The 21,188-nt window shown below is 37.0% G+C and overlaps 1 protein-coding gene across 7 annotated transcripts in view; it reads left to right on the top strand.

Moving 5' to 3' along the window:
- HYCC2 (hyccin PI4KA lipid kinase complex subunit 2) overlaps window positions 1-21,188 on the top strand; it is a 72,858-nt gene that overhangs the window by 25,261 nt on the left and 26,409 nt on the right. For 5 of the 7 annotated variants that reach the window (XM_066346120.1, XM_066346121.1, XM_066346118.1 and 2 more), the window contains 3 exons: window positions 92-164; window positions 1,012-1,113; window positions 18,064-18,243. In XM_066346120.1, coding sequence (XP_066202217.1) covers window positions 114-164; window positions 1,012-1,113; window positions 18,064-18,243 — 333 coding nt within the window. In that variant the 5' untranslated portion in view covers window positions 92-113. Of the gene's footprint in view, window positions 1-91; window positions 165-1,011; window positions 1,114-1,709; window positions 1,765-18,063; window positions 18,244-21,188 lie in introns of all 7 variants that reach the window. The other 2 variants (XM_066346122.1, XM_066346123.1) reach the window with 1 other exon arrangement.

The raw sequence follows: 21,188 nt of genomic DNA, 5'->3' as shown, positions 1-21,188 counted from the left end.
ATTTTCCTTTAGTGAAAAGCACACATCATTTACCTTTGGTAGTTTCTTTAAGGAGTAATGCTGTCCTCATTTTGCTGCTTTTTTCTTACAGAGATAAGAGTAACAAGAAGAAGATGCTGGGATCTGAACGAGGTGTTGTAGAAGAATGGTTATCAGAATTCAAGGTAAATTAGATTAGGGATAAGATGTGTTATACAATTCTGTATGTCAGTAATTCAAACAGTGAATGTGTTCTTTGGAGAAACTGAAATATTATGGTGTGAAGTGGAAATGGCAAAATATGAAATAACTTTTGATAACTGTAACTTTAAAAAAGCACTAATATGAATAATGGCTAGAAGATAATATGTAAAATGAAAACAGTTTTTAGGATTGATGAGGAGATACAAATTTTAAAATATTTCAGTAAAGGGAGGGGAAACCTCAAATTGCTTTTTTATTTAAAATTTATTTATTTATTTATTTTAGTGAGGGAAGGGAGGAAAAAAGGGGAGAGGGAGACAGGAACATTTATCTGTACTTGTATGTGCCTGACTGGAGATCTAACCGCAACCACTGCACTTTGGGATGATGCTCTAACCAACTGAGCTATCAGGCCAGAGCAACTTCCAAGTTTTAGTAAGGCATAGACATAGGATTTTTGCGTTATATTTTATTTCCTATAATTTAAAATCATTCATTGATTTGATTAAAAACTATAATTTACGAGCACTATGGAAGTGTTTTATAGACATAAATGCAACAAATGAAATATATCCTACACTACTTTTTTAGACTAGATTAGTTTAAGATAACCCACTTTAGCAAATCTTGATATAATATGTGATTTGTAATCATTTTTATGGTTGAGTAGTTAGAATAATGTAACTTGTTTTATTAAAATTCATGTTATTTCTTGTTAATTATATTTTTCTTAGTTGACTGTATTGGAAATAGGAACTTCTTTAAAATAAAGTTTCTGGCTTCCCAAATATTAAATTTACAATTTTTTTTTCTTTAATTTTTTTTTAGGCATTACCTGACACGCAGATAACCAATTATGCAGCAACTTTACACCGGAAAAAAACACTGGTACCAGCCCTCTATAAAGTTATTCAAGATTCAAATAATGAGGTAGGAGAGTTTATAAGAAAAATAATTTTAACATAGTAAAATAAAATATGTGTACTTAGACACATATATTTAAATTTTGTAATTTTCCCACTTTTTTTTTTAATCCTTATTAAGGGCTGGAAAACTCTTTCTGCTGTTTTTCATTCTGATAGTTGCTTTGGCTTTCCACATGCCCTCTCCATATTTTTAAATGTTTTGATCAAATTTATTCCTCTGGAAGATAGTATGTTTTGATTCTTCATCTAAGTAACAGTCATCTCAATAGATTATTTATTTCATTTGTAACTTTCTGTGTTTCCTGTTCTTGAATGTTTCCTTTTCTGGAAGCCAAATTTTAACTATACACTGATTGAGATTTATTTATAAGTATGGTTTACAGTTATTTTATTGACAGTATTAGAATAAGAGTTTCCTATTCAGTTTTGTCATAAAAGGGGGAAAAATGCAACTATTGAATCTTTGTTATGTAAAATACACACATTATCTTTTCATTAACACGATTAGTATGACATACAGTTTTATCAACACTGGATTCATATATGCTTTAAAATGAAAATGAAAGGAACACACAGGAAAGTAGCTTCTTATCTTCCCAGATACAGCCTCCATGGTGCCTCTGCTGTGTACTGGAGTGAGTTTGAAGAAGTTCAGGTAATCATCTCCTAACCAGCAGCTTAACTTAAAGTGCATCTTCATTTTTGTCCTATCACTAAAAGCTTGCTTATTGACTTCTTTTATTTCTATTTCCTAAACTTGGATTGGCTCTCAGACTTGCACCTATTTGTAGCAGCAATTGCAGGATTCATTTGCTTTTTTTTCTCTTGCTATGTATTTATGAATGTTTTATAACTTTAGGTGTGGTAATATGCATATCCTTGGTCAGCAGTTTTCAAAATTCTGTTTCAATAATAAGTGTGTATTCCCCACCCCTTGTTTTGCACTTTCTTAACATTTAAGCTTCGCTTATTAAAATTTTGTTTAGACTTTCTCTTTAGATTGTACGCTCTTTATGAGCAGTGGTCATATAGTCTATATTTGTTACTTCCTAGAATCTAGTATTTTACAATGTACATAATGAACACTTCTTAAATATTGCTTAGAAAAATAGTGAAATACAAAATAAGATTTTAAAATGCTGCCATTTTCATTGGGACTCGATCAGTTTCTTGACAATTGGAAGCTATGACATTAAAAAGTTATTTACATTATTTTATTTTGTCATACTTCAGAATATTAAATGTCAGACCTTATCAATGCTAGAAATGGAAAAATTACAACTTGAGAAATTCAAGGTCAAGACCCAGCAGTTATTATAATCAACCAGTTGCCAGAGCAGGTCTGTCTGTCCATTCTGTCTCCTGTCAGGTCATAGGTTCTAACCTTGTGTTCATACTTCAGAACAACAAAATGTTAAGCTCTCTAGAATCTTAAAAACAATTCTGGGCTTTAATACTAAATTAGTCTTAATTTTATCATATTCTAAAATATAATCAAATATATTATTTAGTTAACAGGAAATTATTTCAGAAAAATGTCACATGCCATATATGATATTAATTGAAATTTATGATACTCTTATAAAAAATTTTACTTTAAAGACCATAAAAGTTCTTGGCCCTGGCTGGTTGGCTCAGTGCTAGAGTATTGACCTGGCATTTATAAGTCCCGGATTTGATTCCCAGTCAGGGCACACAGGAGAAGCGACCATCTGCTTCTCCTGACCTCCCCACCCTCCTCTTCCTTTCTCTCTCTTTCTCTTCCCCTCCTGCAGCTATGGCTTAATTGATTTGAGCATGTTGGTCTCGGGTGCTGAGGACAGCTCCATTGAGACTCTTCCTTAGGCACTAAAAATAGCTCCATTGTGAGTGGCCTCAGATGGGCAGAGCATCCGCCCCAGACAGGAGTTGCCAGGTGAATCCTGGTCGGGGTGCATGCATGAATCTTTCTTTGTATCTCCCTTACTTTCACTTAAAAAACAAACAGCTTTTTCAGTGACTGAGCCTAACAGGCAACCAGCAGATAGAGGCAGGTGGAGGCAGATCTTGGAGTGCCTTGGAACTTTTGCTGAATTGTTCCCATGCCCAGTTCTGGTAAAAGCCAGCTTTGGCATATAGTGTGGTCCCACCTGTGAGCACCCAGGCCCAACAGAGGCAGGCACAAACTGTGGATCCCTTGTAGCTTCAAACAGGTTGCCAAGGGCCAGTCATAGGCAGCATCTTACCTTGGCCTGTACCAGAGTCTCTTCCAAGAGACCCGGAACCAACACACCCACTGGCATTCTTCAGACTAACATTGGAGCAGGGTTCAAGAAGCTGCACAAACAGCAAATCCAAAGGGAGATCTTGGCAGGCACCAAGACCCTGCTGATTCAAATTCCACTTCATGTGGTCAGCATGTGCACATTGTAGTTGGGTTAGAGCCTCATAGCCAGCATGAGGATTGATCCCATGCTCTAATGAGCCAGAGGCAATCAATTACAACAGAAGGGCCCACATAACCCATAGAAGAAACATTCCTGGAGCACCTAGCTCAGGTGATAAAGGAGACTATACCACTAGACCCCACAGGACACCTATTACAAAAGGTCACTGCATGAAGACCGGTAGTCATACCAGATCTATCTAATACATAGAAACAAACATGAAGAGGTAGCCAAAATGTGGAGACAAAGAAACAGGCCCCAAATGAAAGAACAGGAGAAATCTCTAGAAAAAGAGCTAACTGAAATGGAGGCAGTTTATAAGATACCGAGTTCAAAGTAATGATTGTAAGAATGCTCAACAAGATGGAAAAGGACATAGAAACCATAAAAAAAGGACCTGTCAGGAATGAAGAATACAATATCTTACATCAAGAATATACTGGAGGCCCTGGCCGGTTGGCTCAGCGGTAGAGCGTCGGCCTAGCGTGCGGAGGACCCGGGTTCGATTCCCGGCCAGGGCACACAGGAGAAGCGTCCATTTGCTTCTCCACCCCTCTGCCGCGCTTTCCCTCTCTGTCTCTCTCTTCCCCTCCCGCAGCCAAGGCTCCATTGGAGCAAAGATGGCCCGGGCGCTGGGGATGGCTCTATGGCCTCTGCCCCAGGCGCTAGAGTGGCTCTGGTCGCAACATGGCGACACCCAGGATGGGCAGAGCATCGCCCCCTGGTGGGCAGAGCGTCGCCCCTGGTGGGCGTGCCGGGTGGATCCCGGTCGGGCGCATGCGGGAGTCTGTCTGACTGTCTCTCCCTGTTTCTAGCTTCAGAAAAATGAAAAAAAAAAAAAAAAAAAAAAAAAAAAAAAAAAAAAAAAGAATATACTGGAAGAAATAAATAGTAAGTTGGGTGAGGCAGAGGTTTGAATTAGTGATTTTGAAGATAAGGTAGAAAAAGACACCCAGTCAGAGCAGCAAAAAGAAAAAAGAATTTTAAAAAATAAGGACAGTTTAAGGAACCTTTGGGATGACATGAAACATAACAACATCCACATCATAGGGATACCAGAAGGAGAAGAGAGAGAACAAGGGATCATGACCCTTTATAAAAGAAAATAATGATCAAAAATTTTCCTAACCTGGTGAAGGACAAAGACACACAACTCCAGGAAGCACAGAATCCCACACAAGATGGACCCAAAGAGGCCTACACAATGATATATGATAATTAAAATGGCAAAGGTTAAAGACAGAGAGAATCTTAAAAGCAACAAGAGAAAGACAGTTATCTACATGGGAACTCCTGTGAAACTATTAGCCAATTTCTCAACAGAAACATTTCAGGACAAAAGGGATTGACATTAAATATTCAAGGTGATGAAAAGCAAGGACCTCCAACCAATACTACTTTACCTGGCAAGGCTATCATTTAAAAAAATAATAATAAAAATAAAGTTTAAAGAGAAGTAAAGGGCTTCTCAGACAAGTAAAAGCTAAAGGAGTTGTTACCACCAAACCAGTATTACAAGAAATGTTAAAGGTCCTGCTTTAAGAAGAGGCGGAAAAGAAGGAAGGAGAAGACAGAGGAAGAAGAAGAACATAGTTAAAAGAATAAAATGGAAGTAAATACATACCTATCAACAATCACATTAAATGTAAATGGCTTAAATGCATCAAGGAAAAGGCACAGGGTAGTAGAATGGATAAGAAAACAAGACCCATATATATATATATGCTGTCTACAAGAGACCCAACTCAGAACAAAAGATACACACAGACAAATTAAAAAGATGGAAAAAATTTGTTTCATGCAAATGGAAATTAAAAAAAATATTGTGGTGGCAGTACTTATATCTGACAAATAGACTTTTAAATAAATAAAAGCTATAGTAAGAGACAAAGAAGAACACTACATAATGGTAAAGGGAGAAGTCCAACAGAGGCTAGAACCTTTGTAAATATTTTGACACACAACATAGGAGCACCTAAATATGTAAAGGAAATCTTGATGGACATAAAGGGAGAGTTTGACACTATTACAGTTATAGTAGAGGGTTTTTAACATTTCATTGACATCAATGGATAGATCTTCCAGACAGAAAATCAACAAGGAAGTGTGGCCTTAAGTGATACACTAGATCAGATGAATTTAAGTGATCTAGTGTGAAATTCAAAGCATTTCACCCCAAAGCAGCAGAATGAACATTCTTTTCAAGTGCCCAAGAAAAGTTTTCCAGAATTGACCACATGTTAGGATACAAAACAAGTCTCAATAAATTTAAGGAGATTGAAATCATATCAAACATCTTCTCTAACCATAATGGTATGAAACTAGAAATTAATCACAAGAAAAAAACTGAAAAACACACAAAGACATGGAAGCTAAATGACATGTTATTAAACAATTAGTGGTTTAGCAATGAAAACAAGGAAGAAATCAAACTATACTTTGAAACAAAGGGAAATGAGAACACAACAACCCAAAATTTATGGCATACAGCCAAAGCAGTCATAAGAGGGAAATTCATAGCATTACAGGCCTACCTCAAGAAATAAGAAATATCTCAAATGAACAATCTTAACTTGACACATAGAGGGATTTGAAAAAGAACAAAAAAGCCCAGAGTGAGTAGTGGAAAGGAAATAATACATAGATTGGAGCAGAAATAAATGAAATAGAGTCTTTAAAAATACAAAATGAAACTGAGAGCTGGTTCTTTGACAAGATAAACAAGACTGACAAACCTTTAATTAGCCGCTTCAAGAAAAAGAGAGAGGACCCAAAATAAATAAAATGAAAGGCGAGAAGTAACGACTGACACCAAAGAAATACAAAGGTTGTAAGAAAATATTACGAACAACTATATGCCAACAATTGGACAATCTGGAGGAAATGTGTAAGTTTCTAGAAAGTCTACCAAAACTGAATCATAAAGAATCAGAGACTCTGAATTGACAGATCACAACTAGTGAAAGCAGTAATTAAAAAAACACAAACTCCCAACAAACAAAAGTCCTGGACTGGAGGGCTTCAAAGGTGAATTTTACCAAATATTCAAAGAAGAAACACCTATCCTTGTCAAACTATTCCAAAAAATTCAAGCAGACGGAAGATTTCCAAGCTCATTTGTGAGGCTAGCATTAGCTCAATTCCAAAACCAAATAAAGACACTACGAAGAAAGAATATTATAGGCCAATATTCTTGATGACTTAGATGCTACAGTCCTCAACAAAATATTGACTGGATACAGCAATGCATTAAAAAGATCATACACCACAATCAAGTGGGATTTATTTCTAGAATGCAAGATTGGTACAATATCTGCAAGTCAGTAAATGTGATATACCACATAAACAAAATGAAGAGTAAATACCACATGATCATATCAAGATGTAGAAAGCATTTGATAAAATCCAGCACCATTTATGATAAAAAACTCTAGGGCAAAGTGGGAATAGAGAGAACATAGCACTATGTAATGAAGGCCATATATGACAAACCCACAACCAACATCATACTCAAAGGGAAAAAACTACAAGTGTTTCCCTTAAGATTGGGAACAGGACAGGGATATCCACTTTCACCACTCTTAGCATAATACTGGAAGTCCTAGGCACAGCAGTCAGACAAGAAGAAATAAAAGACATCCAAGATGGAAAAGAAGTAAACTGTCATTATTTGCAGTTGACAGGAGACTGTGTTAGAGAACTCTAAAGATTCCACCCAGAACTACTAGAACTGATAAATGAATTCAGTAAAGTAGTAGGATACAAAATAAACATTTTAAAAAGTGGTTGCATTTTTATACACCAATAATGAACTATCAGAAAGGAAAGCTAAGAAAACAATCCTTTTCACAACTGTTTATACCTAGGAATAAATGTAACCAAGGATATAAATGACCTGTACTTGGGAAATTACCAGGGGTCCCCAAACTCTTTACACAGGGGGCCAGTTCACTGTCCCTCAGACCGTTGGAGGGCCACCACATACAGTGCTCCTCTCACTGACCACCAATGAAAGGTGCCCTTTCTGGAAGTGCGGTGGGGGGCCAGATAAATGGCCTCAGGGGGCCGCATGCAGCCCGTGGGCCGTAGTTTGGGGATGCCTGTATAAGACACTGAAGAAAAAACCTGAAGAAGATACAAACAAGTGAAAGCATATACCATGTTCATGGATAGGAAGAATTAACATCATTAAGTTGTCCATACTACCCAAAGCAATCTATAGTTTCAGCGCAATTTCTACTAAGATACCATTGGTCTATTTCACAGAATGATAACAAATATTCCAAAAATTTATATGGACCACAAACAAGCCAAATAGCAACTGCAACTCTGAGAAAAAAACAAAATGCCGCAATTACACTACATGATATCAAACTATACTACAGGGGATAGTAATCAAAACATCATGGGCCTGAACAGTGGTGGCAGTGTTGCCCTGGGACACTGAGCACCCAGGTTCGAAACCTCGAGGTCACCAGCTTGAGCGTGGGCTCCTCTGGCTTGAGTGTAGGCTCACCAGCTTGAGCACCGGATCACTGGCTTGAGTGTGGTATCATCAACATGATCCCATGGTTGCTGATTTGAGCCCAAAGGTTGCTGGCTTTCAGCAAGGAGTTACTGGCTTGACTGGAGCTCCCTGAGCAAAGCATGTACGAGAAGCAATCTATGAACAGCTAAAGTACTGCAACTACAAGTTGATGCTTCTCATCTCTTTCCTTTTCTCTCCTTCTCTCTCTCTCTCTCAAAAATAGTTCTAACATTAAAAACAGACATATCAATCAATGGAACAGAATAAAGAGCCTGAAATAAACCCAGACTTTTATAATCAGTTAATATTTGACAAAGGAGGTAAAAAACATATAGTGGGGTGTTAGTCTATTCAATAAATAGTGTTGGGAAAATTGGACAGATATGTGCATTAAAATAAAACTAGACCACCTTCTTACACCACGCATAAGAATAAACTCAAAATGAATTAAGACTTAAATGTTAGATTCCAAACCATAAAAATCCTAGAAGAAAACATAGGTAGTAAAATCTCTGACATTTCTCATAGCAATATTTTTTCTGATATATTTCCTTGGGTAAGGGAAACAATAGAAAAAATAATACTATACCAAACTGAAAAGCTATTGCACAGCAAAGAAAACTCATCAACAAAATGAAAAGACAGTTCACTGAATGGGAGAACATATTATATTTGCCAATGGCACATCTGATAAGGGATTAATATCCAAAATTTATAAAGAACTTATAAAACTCAACATCAGAAAAACAATCCAATTAAGAAATGGGAAAAGTACCTGAATAGATTCTTCTCCAAAAAGGACATACAAATGGCCAGTAGACATATGAAAAGATGCTCAACATCACTAGTCAGAGAAATGCAAATTCAATGAGATATCACTTCCCACCTGTCAGAATGGTTATCAGTAAATCCACAGACAAGTGTTGGCAAGGATGTGGAGAAAAGGGAATCCCTGTGCACTGTTAGTGGAAATGCAGACTGATACAGCCACTGGAAAGCAGTGTGGAGTTTCCTCAAAAAAGTAAAAATGGAACTGCTTTGTGACCCAGCAATTACACTTCTGTGAATTTATCTGAACAAACCCAAAATACTAATTCAAAAGAATATATGCATCCTATTTTTATTACACTGTTATTTATAATAGATAAGATTTGGAAACAGCCCAAGTGTCCATCGGTAGATGAGTGGATACAAAAGCTGTGGTATGCTATGGATTGCTATTCAGCCATAAAAAAGGAAACCTTACCCTTTGTGACAGCATGGAGGGACCTAGAGAGCATGATGCTAAGTGAAACAAGCTAGTCAGAGACAGGCAAATAGTATATGATTTCATGCAGAATGAACTAACAAGCAAAATAGAGACAGACTCATAGATAGAGAACTGATTGACAACTTTCGAGGGTACAGCTGTGGAGGAATTGAGCAAAAAAGAAAAGAAAAAACTCAGGGGCACAGACATTAGTGTGGTGATTGTGGTGAAGGGGATTGGAAGAAGGTACTGGGGCAGGGGTAGTCAACCTTTTTATACCTACCGCCCACTTTTGTATCTCTGTTAGTAGTAAAATTTTCTAACCGCCCACCGGTTCCATAGTAATGGTGATTTATAAAGTAGGGAAGTAACTTTACTTTATAAAATTTATAAAGCAGAGTTACAGCAAATTAAAGCATATAATAATAATTACTTACCAAATACTTTATGTCAGATTTTCGCTGTTTGGCAGAATAAATCTTTATAAAACAACTTACTATAGTTAAATCTATCTTTTTATTTATACTTTAGTTGCTCCGCTACCGTCCACCATGAAAGCTGGAATGCCCACTAGTGGGCGGTAGGGACCAGGTTCACTACCACTGTACTAGGGGATAAATGGTGATAGACGGATACCTGACTTGTGGTGTGAACACACACTATAGTTGGATGATGTATTGTAGAATTAATTGTGCACCTGAAACGTGTTAACCAGTGTCACCCCAGTAAATTCAATAAAAAAAGTTTCATATTACAAAATAGAAGTTTAGTATTAGATATCTTGACCAACCTGTACTATAGCTGAAGTTTTAATCTCGTCACCAACATATTGCTCTACTTTTCTCTTTTCCCTCCTTCCAGATACCATAGTTAATCTAGCAATTCCTCCACATCAAGGATGCCTCCATCTTTCTCCCCCTTAAATGCAAGACTAAAAATCTCTTGCTTTCTTGCTTCTTTAGTACAGTATCCCACTGTTCTTTTACAACTCTTTTATCCTACTCTTACGCTCCTTACTCATCATTTTCAGCTTGCTTTTTATGTCATTTAAAAATGAGAAGGTAGCTGGGAGCTCTATTTCCCATTCAAATATACCACTCTACCATCCTCTCTAACCATCCTCTCCTGACTTTTCTGCTATTCGGTGGATGAAGTATCCCAGGTTGTATCAAAGGCCATCTCTTTCACTTAGGCCTGGAGCTCATCTTCTCTAGCCTCCTCAGATATTGCTTCTGTGATTATCTCTCCTCTTTTCTCCATGATTACTTTCCTTTCCTAATGAATAAAATTGATAAGCAACCATATTCTATTTTTTTAAAAAACCTTCTGTGACTTACCTTTTCATTTTCTACCCCATTTCTCTGTCCCTCTTTACAGATGAACCTTATAAAATATTGCTTACTTATAGCTTCCTTCTACTTGACTTCTTTTCTTCACCTTACATTCTCTCTTTAATCCAAATTAGTCTTTAGTCTCCATTATTCCACCCAAACTATCTCAGTGTGTTCATCAGGTAGTATGTGTCTTAGTAATTATCATACCAAACTATTTGCTAAATTTGTGGAAGGTGTCAGTTATTCTTAAGCTTTTTTTTAAAACCAGAAGTGAATGACTTATAACACCTTTTGATATGGGTGATAGATAGTGCCATTTAGGGGAGGTCAGAACCATTTATGAGCCTGACCAGGCGGTGGCGCAGTGGATAGAGCATCGGACTGGGATGTCGAAAGCCCAGGTTCAAGACCCCGAGGTTGCCAGCTTGAGTGTGGGCTCATCTGGTTTGAGCAAAGCTTACCAGCTTGGACCCAAGGTCGCTGGCTCGAGCAAGGGGTCACTTGGTCTGCTGAAGGCCCGCGATCAAGGCACATATGAGAAAGCAATCAAGGAACTAAGGTGTCGCAATGAAAAACTGATGATTGATGCTTCTCATCTCTCTCCGTTCCTGTCTGTCTCTGTTAAAAAAAAAAAAATCATTTATGATAAGAGAAATTGAGAACACGATGGCCTGATACATATGTTTAGAATGAAAGATTTTAACAGATAGCATTGGCAAGTTCTTAACAGTCTTATTTTGCATTCATATCTGATAAAAATTAATGAGTTGGTCCTGGCCGGTAGCTCAGTAGTAGAGCGTCAGCCTGGCATGCAGGAGTCCCGGGTTCGATTCCCGGCCAGGGCACACAGGAGAAGTGCCCATCTGCTTCTCCATCCCTTCCCCTCTCCTTCCTCTCTGTCTCTCTCTTCCCCTCCCACAGCCAAGGCTCCATTGGAGCAAAGTTGGCCCGGGCGCTGAGGATGGCTCCATGGCCTCTGCCTCAGGTACTAGAATGGCTCTGGTTTCAACAGAGCGACACCCTAGATGGGCAGAGCATCGCCCCCTGGTGGGCATGCTGGGTGGATCCTGGTTGGGTGCATGCGGGAGTCTGTCTGACTGCCTCCCCATTTCCAGCTTCAGAAAAATACACACACCAAAAAAAAAAAATTAATGAATTGACAGCCACTCCTCTTCCCAGTTCTTTTTTAAGAAAGCAGAGTAAGAATTTTTCTTACTCTGTATTTTTTTTGTTATGCTTAATTAAAATATAGTTTCCTACATGCCACTATACTTCTTGCTACTGAGGAAGGGAAATTAAGATCTTTATGATATATATCATTATTGTTCCATGGCCAATACAGTTTAGAGAAGGCGATTTTAGAGTCTTTCACTAAAGAGAAAAGTTGATTTGAAACTTGTATATATTTTTTTAATAAATAAATTTATGAGAGCAACTGTCTTTAATTTTCCAAAGACCTGATATTATTTTCAGTACTTTAAAAAGATGCCAGCCTGACCAGGCGGTGGCGCAGTGGATAGAGCGTTGGACTGGGATGTGGAAGGACCCAGGTTCGAGACCCCGAGGTCGCCAGCTTGAGCACGGCAGGCTCATCTGGCTTGAGCAAAAGCTCACCAGCTTGGACCCAGGGTCGCTGGCTCCAGCAAGGGGTTACTCAGTCTGCTGAAGGCCCGCAGTCAAGGCATATATGAGAAAGCAATCAATGAACAACTAAGAAGTCGCAACGCGCAATGAAAAACTAATGATGGGTGCTTCTCATCTGTCTCCATTCCTGTCTGTCTGTCCCTGTCTATCCCTCTGACTCCCTCTGTCTCTGTAAAAATAAATAAATAAATAAATAAATTAATTAATTAATTAAAAAAAAGAAAAAGATGCCAGCAACCCTGACTAGGTAGCTCAGTTGGTTAGAATGTCGTCCTGATATGCCAAGGTTGTGAGTTCAATCCCTAGTCAGGGCACATACAAGAATCAGCAAATGAATGCATTAATAAGTGGGACAGCAAATCGATGTTTCTCTCTCTTGTTTGTCTCTCTTTCTCTCAGATCAATCAATATATTTTTTTTAAAAAAGATGCCAGCAAAAAGAAGAAAAAGATGCCAGCAAGTGACTTTTCACTTCATTATTGGCACTATATGGAATATACTATACTGCTCACAAGAATTAGGGGATATTTTATCACTTCATATTCATTTTTGAAATATACCCTAATTTTTGTAAGTATATTTGTAATTAACTCTCACCTCCTATTCCAGGTTTGTTCTACTATAAGAAATGGGTTATAATGTAAGGTGACCAACTTTTTACACTGAAAAAGAGGACAAAAATAAATTGAAGAAAACAATATTGTAAATAAAAGAAACATTTTATTCATTGCAACAATAACACACTATAATATAAATGCATAGTAAAAAGATTTGTAATATTTTATATTGTAATTATGCTTACATGCCTATTAATTTTTAACAATTGTAAGAAAAAATTAGATAATATTATCTAAATGAGTACTTTTCCATTGAATGAATATTTTTTGTCAATGTATCCTCTATATTGAATTTTACAGCAAGTGCTGCAGCTGGAGTATTAACATTCAATCTCAATTTCTCACTTGTCCAAAAATCATTAGCAATTGAAAAAAAACTTTCAACTGCTGCATTAGTTCCAGGGCAGCACAATGTACATTGAATAAGAATAAATAAATTTTCTCATGGAATATGTTCTTTTTTTTTTTTTTTTTTTTTACACAGACAGAGAGAGACAGAGAGAGGGATAGATCTGGACAGACAGACAGGAACGGAGAGAGATGAGAAGCATCAATCATCAGTTTTTTGTTGTGACACCTTAGTTGTTCATTGATTGCTTTCTCATATGTGCCTTGACTGTGGGCCTTCAGCAGACTGAGTAACCCCTTGCTCAAGCCAGCGACCTTGGGTCCAAGTTGGTGAGCTTTGCTCAAACCAGATGAGCCCGCGCTCAAGCTGGTGACCTCAAGGTCTCAAACCTGGGTCCTCTGCATCCCAGTTCAACACTCTATCCACTGCGCCACCACCTGATCAGGCTGGAATATGTTCATTTTCGAAATGGCTGAATATTTCCACCCATCTTTTATCAATTTTGACATGTTTATTTTCCCATTGTATTAATTTTTCAGAATTTAAATATACATTCAGTCTTCTAACTTCTTCAGATAGGCAATTGTTGTCTATTTTGATGTCTGGCATTTCTTTAGAGAAAAACTCAAGACAAAGTTCAGTATCTGTTCAATATACTTGTGTTGAAGTTAGAAAACACCATTGAAAACTGTTATTTCCCGTGATGTTTGTTTCAGACCATTCTTCGATATATTGAAAACATGTCTGGTAAAAATTCTGCACTTCTTTGATAAACTTTTATGCTATCCCAGATTTGATTCCTCTAAGTCTGACAATTTTCTTTTTATAATTAAAGGAAGAAATTTTTCTTCAAAATGAGATTTATATTGAAGGATAAAGTCATTCAAAAGAAGACTAACTTTTGTATCAGAAATGTGTTCACCTTCGATCTTTTGAATTGTTTTGTGAAAAATAGATGCTTGATTATGTACAAAATACAGTAATATCTCAGATATTTTATTATTATTATTATTATTTTTACAGGGACAGAGAGAGAGTCAGAGAGAGGGATAGATAGGGACAGACTGGAACGGAGAGAGATGAGAAGCATCAATCATCAGTTTCTCTTTGCGACACCTTAGTTGTTCATTGATTGCTTTCTCATATGTGCCTTGACTGCAGGCCTTCAGCAGACCGAGTGACCCCTTGCTCGAGCCAGCACCCTTGGGTCCAAGCTGGTGAGCTTTTTACTAAACCCAGATGAGCCCACGCTCAAGCTGGTGACCTTGGGGTCTCGAACCTGGGTCTTCCGCATCCCAGTCCGATGCTCTATCCCAGGGGTCCCCAAACTACGGCCCGCAGGCCACATGCGGCTCCCTGAGGCCATTTATCCGGCCCCCGCCGCACTTCCAGAAGGGGCACCTCTTTCATTGGTGGTCAGTGAGAGGAGCATAGTTCCCATTGAAATACTGGTCAGTTTGTTGATTTAAATTTACTTGTTCTTTATTTTAAATATTATATTTGTTCTCATTTTGTTTTTTTACTTTAAAATAAGGTGTGTGCAGTGTGCATAGGGATTTGTTCATAGTTGTTTTTTTATAGTCCGGCCCTCCAATGTTCTGAGGGACAGTGAACTGGCCCCCTGTGTAAAAAGTTTGGGGACCCCTGCTCTATCCACTGTGCCACCGCCTGGTCAGGCGATATTTTATTACTGAAAAACAATTCCAGGATTTTAGGACATTAGTCTAAACTTTAAAAATATGAACAGAGAGGCTCCAATAATTGTAGAACACGCTCTATAGCTGATGTTAGAGCAAGCCATCTAACTTTTGAATGTCCTAAAAGTTTTTGTATTCAACATTTACTTCTTCACAAAATTGTTTTAAAGTGGCAACATGAATGGTAAAATGACTAACATGCAAATAAATTGTAGTTTTTATTACTTCTACATCAATTGGCATGGCACATGAAGCTGTGTTGATTGCATTTGACAAAATATGTGCATTACAACCTATTCCTAGTATTTTCTTTTGGAGTAACTCTTGTAATTTTACATACACATTATTCACCCCTTTGTGTCTTCACCCACCAAAATTTGTATTTGTATTATCAGCCGTTATTGCAACAACTTTGGATTTCAAATTCTTTTCATTTATTACTCTGTATAGATGGTTTGCCAAAATTTCTGAAGCTCCACCTTCACTGGATTCTCAATTTAAAATTTTTACTTGAATGCCTTTGGTAACATTAAAATATCTTGCTATTACTGGATACAATTTAATTTCATTATGATTTGATGCATCAGATAAAATTGTTACAAATGCTGCAGTTTCCAAATCCTCTGTTAGTATTTTGTCACAGTAATTTGTAAATACTGATTTCAAAACAGCCTCCCATTTTGTCCTGGCACATGAAAATTTTGCATTGTGAAACTTTTTCAGTAATTTAGTTGTACAATCCATACTACGAAAACTTTGTGAATTATGGTATCAAATGCAAATGTTCCCCCCATTGCAGCCAACTGTTTTTCATCTTCAGAATAATTTGAAGTTTTAAAAACACCTGTTACTTTACAACTGGAAGCTGATGCATCTAATGATTGCTTATGTTTGTTGGTGGTCAAGTGTTTCGTTTCCGCTACTTAGCCCCCAACTGCGATACAAAATTCTCCGCTGCAAATATTTCAGAATACAACGGTATCTTTCTTTGATATTAGGAATGGAAATTTCTTTTTCAATTTATCATTGAAATAGCATTTTCTTATTTTTGATTTTTCCATCCCTTAAATGAAATTAAAAATTAAAAATAAAATATAGAGCTACACAAACGATGCAAGCACATTAGGAACTGAAAATGTTACATCACGGTAGGCCAATTTTCCAGAAGCTAAATTAACAAAACTAAATATCAAACAAAACCACTAATTTAGAGTGATACTCGGATGTATTTATCATTTTCTAATTAAAAAACGTCTGTTTTATGTAGCTATTTAATCAAAATGCGTTATTAATCGATATGGTTTGGGGTTAGATTTCCACTTTAAAACTCGAATCTCAGGAAAATACTTGTAAATAAAATTATACATATTTGGAAATTATTAAATAGATAATTAATAAAATGTGAATTGTGCTTACCCATGATTGAATATTCACTGAGAAAGAAATAATCATGAGTCTGCAATGTCGTATGTGCTGTGTCGAGTTTCAGTAAGAAGTACACAAAGCCATTTGCAGGCTCGGTATATCACGCGCTCTCTCAAGGTCTCCTGTGCGGAGTGCATGCATCTCATAATCGCATCTGGCCGCACTCTACTGATCCTTGAGGAATCGTCATGTCAAATACATATGCGTCACATCACATGCAGTGGATCAACTCTGCATTGATCGAATACGGACGTTTACAGATTAGTTTTCCAATATAAAAAAGGAGGACATGTAGGAGGACAATCTTCAAGGGAGGATGGAACTTATAAAAGAAGGACTGTCCTCCCTAAAGGAGGACGATTGGTCACCTTATTTAATGGGAACATCACCTTGATGTTGAAAGACCAGAATTCTAGCGTGTTCCTTCGCCACTGACTTGTGTGACTTTGGGCAAATTGTCTGATCTAGACTTCAGTGTAAGAGGAAGTTGGAATTTTTATAAGATTTAAAATACAATGGTAGTGATGTTACATAAAGGGCTTAGCAGTTAATAGACTAGGATGTGTGTGTGTAAATTCTTTTATCTGTAGAATAATTCCTTAACACCTTAGTTTAACTTGTCTAAATATATTAAGTGTACAATCAACATAGGATTTGTTGAGTTTTAATTTACAGTTATGAAAGTAGTGACTTTATTCTATAGTATTAGATTATTACAGACATATATAACTATATTTGAGCAGATTTCCAAATGTATGTGCATTACTTTAATCATTCAGAATAGAAATAGTCATATGAATTACTGAATAATTCATTTTTAAGCTAGTGTTAAATTTTAAGCATTATTTTATACTTTTATGTCAGTATTTTATCTGAATTTTAAAATCATAGTTTTGTTAGGCTTCAGTTATTCCAATAAAATCATTCTAAATTGGCAGTATGTGTTTAGGGAAAAGGGGAAGATTTATTTAAACTGCTCATTCTTTTTCAGTTTTAAAGGTCATGAAGTGCCTTGTAAGTTATATTGTGTGATATCGTATGAAGAATTATCCAATTAAACATTAAAAAACCTATTGCTGTATAATTTCCTGCTTTTTAAAATCTTTCAAATACATAAGTAGAATTTGTCAGTTTCAAAACAAAAGTAATCTGTTTTGTTCTACTTATTAACATTAATTTCAAGTGTTAGCTAGCATTTTGGATGTCCAAATATTATAATATTACAAAATTCCTTTCTCTGTTGAGCGGTATATAATTTGTTTAAATCCTAGTCCTAAGTTGGTATTTAAAGTTTGTTTTGAACAGGATCATTTGAAATTATTTTCTTCCAATATGAACTTTTTAAAATGGAGGATAATAGGGTTGGTAAGAACAGAAAAGGAAACTCCCTAAATATAAGAGTAGTACATTGATTAAAGAACTAATGATCTAATAAATTTAATATTGTGTATTAAAAGTTATGTTGATGTTATATGGGCTCAAAACACTTCTTATAGTTAGTATATTTGTCAGTTTAATATGTATTCTATGTACATGGAGATTAAGGTTTTGAATGCATCAATTCAAAATCTGCAAGAATTAATGTTGAAACTTTAATTTGAAAATATTATGGAGGTATATGTGCCTTTTAAAATATAGTTAGAGCCAAAGGAATGGAAATAATTATGCACTTTAATTTCTTTTAGCTCCTGGAACCTGTTTGCCACCAGCTGTTTGAGCTCTATCGTAGCTCTGAAGTTCGACTGAAGAGGTTCACGCTGCAGTTCTTACCAGAATTGATGTGGGTTTATTTACGGCTTACGGTTAGCCGAGACAGACAGAGTAATGGTTGCATTGAAGCACTTCTGTTAGGAATTTATAATTTGGTAAGTTGAAAATGGTAGCTTGGGAAATATTAAGTATTTTTTTAAAGTTCTCTGAAACAATACTTAAGGAATATTTAGAGAAAAATATTGAAATGTTTACTGAATAATTTATTTGAGTTAATTAAATTGAGTACACAAGTGCTTTAAACGTTAATGCTAATAATGCATTTTATAAAGTAAGTGAAACTTACAATTGACAGCATTGTTAATATTTTCTGATTTACTTCTTCAAATTATTTTATTTGACCAACATTTTTAAGTGCTGTGCATTTAAAAATTTAAATTTATTTTCCATAATTATTTAATAATATATATCTGATATTATATTGTTTATGAAACTTTATTCCTGAGGAATATTTTTTTTTTTTTAGCAAGAGGGGTGGGATGTAGACAGACAGGAAGAGAGAGAGATGAGAAGCACCAGCTCATAGATGTAGGCACCTTACTTGTTCATTGATTGCTTTCTTATATGTGCCTTGACGGGGCTAGGGAATAGGATACAACTGAGCCAGTGACCCCTTGATCAAGCCAGTGACCACGGAGTCATGTCTGTGATCTCATGCTCAAGCCACCAACCCCGTGCTCATGCTTGCAACCTCAGGCTTTTTAACCTGGGTCCTCAGCATCCTAGACTGTCACTCTATCTACTGCCCCACTGCCTGGTCAAGCTGTTTTTTCTTTTAAGGCAGGAAATTTGTTTCACATACCACTGTGTCTCCTCTAGTGCTTAGCACAGGTACTTAATAAATGTTTATTGATTTAATAATTGAATTTAGTGCTTTAGATTATGTTTAACACTGCTATCATTTATTAATTTGATTAGTGTTAGAAAATTCAGTAGTGGGACTGAATTTTATTGAAGCAAAAATATTTTGTATAGTAGATTGCTTGACAAGTTCTTGACAGTACTGGTGCTGAGATTAAATTATGTTTTGACATCTCAAAAATAGTGTACTATAAAACATTACTCAATTACTTGTCAGAAACATAACCTCAGGCTTCTGCCTTCTTTTAATCCCCTTGATATCTGTGTTTTCTTTTCTTGGAGGTTCTCAATTTTTCTTACCACACCGGTTTTCTTTTATGAATTCATTTTTCTTTTTTTTTTTCTTTCCTTCCCTAGCATTTCTTTCTTGTTTCAGATAGCCTCAAGGAGAGTTTTGTATTGCCCTCAGCTTAAACAAATTTCAGGGCACCCTTGTCCCCAAATACTCACAAAGTAGATCAAAAGTATTTGGCTTAATTTAGGAATAAAAATTAAAAGTTTACTGCATCACTTAAATAGGTCCATTCATCTTAGCTAGCACAGATTTCCTCTGAGGCACAAGGGCCCAGATGTGTTAACTAGTTTGACTACAAAGTAGTTAAATAATCTCTCTAAGAAAATTTTAAACCCATTCTCCTGCTAAAAATAGAGGTAGGGCCATTGTTGACATATAATCGGTACTCTCCTATGACATATAAAACTCAGAAATGAGCACTGTAGGGATGTTCTTCTGGGTTTGTGTTTTGGTGATGATAATAGTTTTTATTGATGTTTCTTCCTTCTATTTTAATTACTTAAGTCTCTATCTGACCACTTTCCTGAAAGGTCTAGTAAGGGCAGTCTTCTATGAGTTTAATGCCTGTTATGTATACTAATATGAGTTGTAAAAGAAACGAAGACTACAGTGAGGCAGTAGAGAAAGGGAGTGATGCAGGAGGATCATTTCACTCCTCTAATTGCTGATGTCTATAGGCAGCTTTTTATTGATGCTTATAGAAGATAGGAGGTGCTAGAGACGATAGAAATGAAGGACACCATTCATTGTCCTTTTCAATGAAAGATAAAGTGCTTTTAAAATTCACAAGAATTTGCCTGGCTTATAGTGGCACAATGGATAAAGCGTTGACCTGGAATGCTGAGGTCACCGTTTAAAACCCTGGGCTTGCCCAGTCAAGGCACATATGACAAGCAACCAATGAACAACTAAAGTGAAGCAATTATGACTTAATACTTCTCACTCCTCCACCCTCCTCTTTCAGTAAAATCAATAAATAAAAAATATTAAAAGAGGTGGCCCTGGCCGGTTGGCTCAGTGGTAGAGCGTCAGCCTGGTGTGCAGAAGTCCCGGGTTCGATTCCCGGCCAGGACACACAGGAGAAGCGCCCATTTGCTTCTCCACCCCTCCCCCTCTCCTTCCTCTCTGTCTCTCTCTTCCCCTCCCGCAGCGAGGCTCCATTGGAGCAAAGATGGCCCGGGCGCTGGGGATGGCTCCTTGGCCTCTGTCCCAGGTGCTAGAGTGGCTCTGGTCACAACAGAGCGACGCCCCGGAGAGGCAGAGCATCCCCCCCTGGTGGGCGTGCCGGGTGGATCCCGGTTGGGCTTATGCGAGAGTCTGTCTGACTGTCTCTCCCCGTTTCCAGCTTCAGGAAAAAAAAAAATTAAAAGAAAAAACAGCCTGCCCAGGCAGTGGCACAGTGGATAGAGCATTGGACTGCTATTTGGAGGACCCAGGTTCAAAACCCCAAGGTTGCTGGCTTGAGCGCGGGCTCAAACCAGCAACCATGGGGTCATGTCTATGATCCCATGCTCATTGGGAGCTCACACTCAAGCCTAATGAGGCCACACTCAAGCTGGCCACCTCAGGGTTTTGAACATGGGTCCTCTGCGTCCTAGTTTGACACTCGATCCACTGCGCCACTGCCTGGTCAGGCAGGCCAGGCTTTTAATTTTAATATGTTTAATACAGCCATGTTTCTACTTAAAAATCTAATCACTTGTAATCTCCCTGTTCTCTTTTAAATGTAATATGAAAATTTATTGTGCGTCTGCTTTATGTCTTTGCTGTCATTATTGTATTTGATTTACTTTAGTATTGCACTCAAATCTCTCAAAGGACAATTCACTACCAAAGTGTTTTTTATATATTACTATTTCTAAAAATCTCTGTCAGTTACCAGTG

This window comes from Saccopteryx leptura, chromosome 7 (assembly GCF_036850995.1).
Source record: "Saccopteryx leptura isolate mSacLep1 chromosome 7, mSacLep1_pri_phased_curated, whole genome shotgun sequence".
Taxonomy (NCBI): domain Eukaryota; kingdom Metazoa; phylum Chordata; class Mammalia; order Chiroptera; family Emballonuridae; genus Saccopteryx; species Saccopteryx leptura.
The sequence above is the reverse complement of the archived record's forward strand: the minus strand, read 5'-3'. Positions and strand labels throughout refer to the sequence as shown.